The sequence below is a fragment of the Antrostomus carolinensis genome, unplaced genomic scaffold (assembly GCF_000700745.2).
Source record: "Antrostomus carolinensis isolate BGI_N321 unplaced genomic scaffold, ASM70074v2 scaffold4413, whole genome shotgun sequence".
NCBI classification, from domain to species: domain Eukaryota; kingdom Metazoa; phylum Chordata; class Aves; order Caprimulgiformes; family Caprimulgidae; genus Antrostomus; species Antrostomus carolinensis.
Window position 1 is genome coordinate 6530 of NW_010302996.1, and position 3569 is coordinate 10098.

At 39.6% G+C, this 3569-nt stretch overlaps 1 protein-coding gene across 1 annotated transcript in view; it reads left to right on the top strand.

Annotated features, from left to right (window-relative positions):
* The window catches only part of GPLD1 (glycosylphosphatidylinositol specific phospholipase D1), a gene marked incomplete at its 5' end in the record, with an annotated part of 20791 nt that overhangs the window by 5721 nt on the left and 11501 nt on the right, over positions 1-3569 (top strand). The window contains 5 exons of the mRNA XM_029084000.1: positions 427-454; positions 542-681; positions 1652-1717; positions 2223-2346; positions 3552-3569. The exon at positions 3552-3569 is cut by the window's right edge and continues 116 nt beyond it. Coding sequence (XP_028939833.1) covers positions 427-454; positions 542-681; positions 1652-1717; positions 2223-2346; positions 3552-3569 — 376 coding nt within the window. The remainder of the gene's footprint in view (positions 1-426; positions 455-541; positions 682-1651; positions 1718-2222; positions 2347-3551) is intronic.

The following is a 3569-nucleotide window of genomic DNA, read 5'->3' on the forward strand; positions in this document are numbered from 1 at the left end:
TTGATATCTGGCAATGTCTGCTTTTGAATATCCTAAACAACCTAGCTGTATCCTTTATTAGTTACCAACAGTCATGCAGCATCTACAAACACTGTGAATCCAATAATTCCAAAGAGGTTCTTGATATCTGGCAATGTCTGCTTTTGCATATCCTAAACAGCCTAGCTGTATCCTTTATTTCAATTAGTTACCAATAGTCATGCAGCATCTACAAACACTGTGAATCCCTCCAACTTGAGGGCAGCAATAAAGTTCAGATCATGACTTTTCACATCACAGCTTTTAAAAATATATTCATGACCAACAAGGAAATGGTTGATGTGCATAGTAGTTACCATACAGAAGCCTTGAAAACAGCTGTTGAAATAATTAAATATTAGTAAATGAAGAAGATTTTATTCCTGAAGATTATTTTTTACTTTCCAGGCATGGAGAAAGGCTTGCTGTTGCCAAGGTGGGTTTCCTGTTTTCTTTGTCTTCGTGCTGTATGTTAATTTTCACAGTGTAATCCATCCCACTAAATACGTTGCTTGTCTCTTAGCTTTTTCCAACGTATGCTAGTAAGTCTCCATTTCTGGTGGAGAAGTTCCATGAGTATTTCCTGGGAGGAGTAGATGACATGGCGTTCTGGACAAACAATATTCTGGAGCTGACAAGCTATATGCTAGAGAATGGAACCAGGTATGGCTGTATTTCCTGCAATATGAAGGGCAATAGTCAAGTTCTGGCACCAATGTAGTTGTTCTTCTGGAGGCAGATCCTTTCCTAGGAAGAGGTGCTGAGCTTTAAATCCTCCCTTGGACAGAGGTGTTTCTCTGGCTGTGTTTTACCCGGGTGCACGGGATTATACAGCCCTTGAGTTTGCATTTCCTACATGTCCACACTCCTTTCCCCAGGCAAGGCTCTGGTGTGGCCAGCTGATACTCAACAGGGAAAATTTGGGGCATTCTTTGAGACATACTCAAGGGCCTCCTTAAATGTTGCATAGCTGTGCCCTGAGGCATTGCCTGGCCTGGCAGTCTGAGCTGTGGCTGCTTCTTCAGCCAGCAAAGGTGGCCCTTCCTAGGTGAGGGCAGATAGTGTCTTCAGACACCAAAGACAGATGGGATTACAAAGGGCAAGAGCATATATTGTAGTGTTGGTTGGTAAGCAGAAGATATAGAAGATATATACATATTTTTTAATAGGAGTTCTCGCCCTCTGATACAAGCATAACCTTAATGTAAATAACTTAGTAAGACCAACAGTAGTAATTAATCCATCTATTTCTACAGAAAATACCACTGCAGCTATTTTGGGAAATGATGTTTGAAATACAATATGGCACAGTCTGTTGTGTTCTTTGTTCCAGAATGGCACTTTCACTAAAAGTGCTTGAGATTAATAGAATTAATCAGGACATGCTACAATAAGTTTTCTTTAAGAGTTATATAAAGACATGTGAGATTCATATAGAACCTTATCACATTCACTAAAATAAATATCAAAGGGATTTCTAAGGATTATAATGATGCTCTGATTTTGAATAAACAGGATTTCTTGAGGAAACTGATGGCTTCTAACAGAGGAATCAGTAAGGATAAAAGTTGTGTTTTTAGTTTCATTTCCATTGCTGGAAAATCTTTAAAATACATTCTGCATATTTCTTTAGTGGCTGCTTCCTGCCTGAGAACCCTCTGTTTATAAACTGCACAAGGGAGCACAAGGACAGCTACATGTAAGTACAGCTCTGAAGGGTCAAAGGCTGGCTGATGAGAGTCTTCCACTAATGTGGACAGTGAGCTATTGAAAATTAGAGATCTTTTGGTTTATCTTTTTGTGTGTGAATTTGAGATGCTCTGAACAGGAGTAAGTAAGCTTCGTATAGGGGAGCTGTGCAGAACCTAGGAGAGACTTACACCTTCCAGCCTAAGGATGAGAATACTTCCCTGGCACTTGAAATGCTAAGTCTTCTCACTTTATCCTATTGTCACTCTTTGTTCTGCTAATGATGAAACTACTGATTCACATTTACCTTTACCATAACTAAATTCTCTCCTGGTTTATATACAGAGATATGGAACTTGGCTGTTCTCAGCCCAAGTGTATGTATCTGGAGAATTCCACCTACTCGTTGAAGAAACGGGCACCTGATTGCATGCAAGATGTTTGCTTCTCCTAGCTGTGTCATAAAATGCTCAAGTCAGTTAGATGAACTGATATTACTGCCTTCTTTGTTTTAGCAGAAACAAGCAATCAAAACGTGAACATCCTAAGAACACAACTTCTTTGCTTACAAAAACGCTGGAGAAGAATATCAGTTATACAGAGAGAGGAGTTCGCTTCAACGTACAGTCTTGGGCAGCGGTAAGTGAGACGTGACAGATGGGTCAGGTAAAATTCAGCTCTGTATAAATTTTACAGAGCTGTACTTATTTATAGAATTATTTAAAATTTATATAAATAAAATTATTTAAATTTCTGTCTGAAATGCTGTGGGATGGAGCAGGGTCTCTGGATGTTAGAAGTAGTCTCTGACTTCACTTAATGGAGATTTCCAGCACCGTTGTTAATCTGTATGTTTATATGTACATTGTAAATATTCAGTTTGTACACTTTGTTCATTGTATAGTGAAGTTAGAACACATCCTGCAGTGCCAAAAATTACAAAATACATCTTTAGTACTTACTTTACATTTTACAGAATTGTAGGATCACTTTTTGGGGTTAAGAAGTCCCAGCAGAGCATAGCAGTGAACAATTGACAGTGCTCTATTTAGAGCATAGAGACTTTTGTCTCTTTCTAAAATGATGCTTAATGACCTGAGTGTGATAGTTTAACTCAGCTGGCAGCCAAACAAGACACAGCCACTCGCAGCCTCCCCACCCTACACCCAGGGAATCAGGGAGAGAGTTGGAGGGGTAAAGGTGGGGAGACTTGTAGGTTGAGATAAGAACAATTTAATAATTAGAGTAAAATAAAATAAAATATAATAATAACACTGATAACAACTATATAAATGAGTGATGCACAGTACAGTTGCTCACCACCCCCTGATAACGATCCCAGAGGAGCAAAAAGGAACCCCAAACCCGAAACTGAAATCCTGGGAAAGCGAGCCTGAGAGATTCCTGAGAGAATCCCCCCTTTCTGGTCAATCCCAGTTAATATACTGAACATGACATCATATGATATTAATATGATATGTAATATCTTATTGGCACATCCAACTGTCAATTCTGGGTTTTACTCACTACTACACTTTTCTTCTCCCTCTGCCCCACTCTTCCAGTCCTCTGCTCTTGCAAACTGCCCAAGCACAGTGTCCTTGTAGTTACCAACATTGTTCTCATACCAATCCCCACTCAAACCCAAACTCGGCGCTTTCTAGCTGCTAAGCAGAAAATTAACCCTATCACAGCAAAAACCAGGACACTGAGTCAGAGCCTGCTTAAGATTAATGTGGTGATTTCCACTCTCGGTGGCTTGGTTTTTGAGGTGCTCCCTAATGTTCTAGAGTTTCAGCCTGTGTTTTAACCATTCTTGTGTCTCTCTATTATTTTTCTTTCAGAATTCCCTCCGCTTGCTG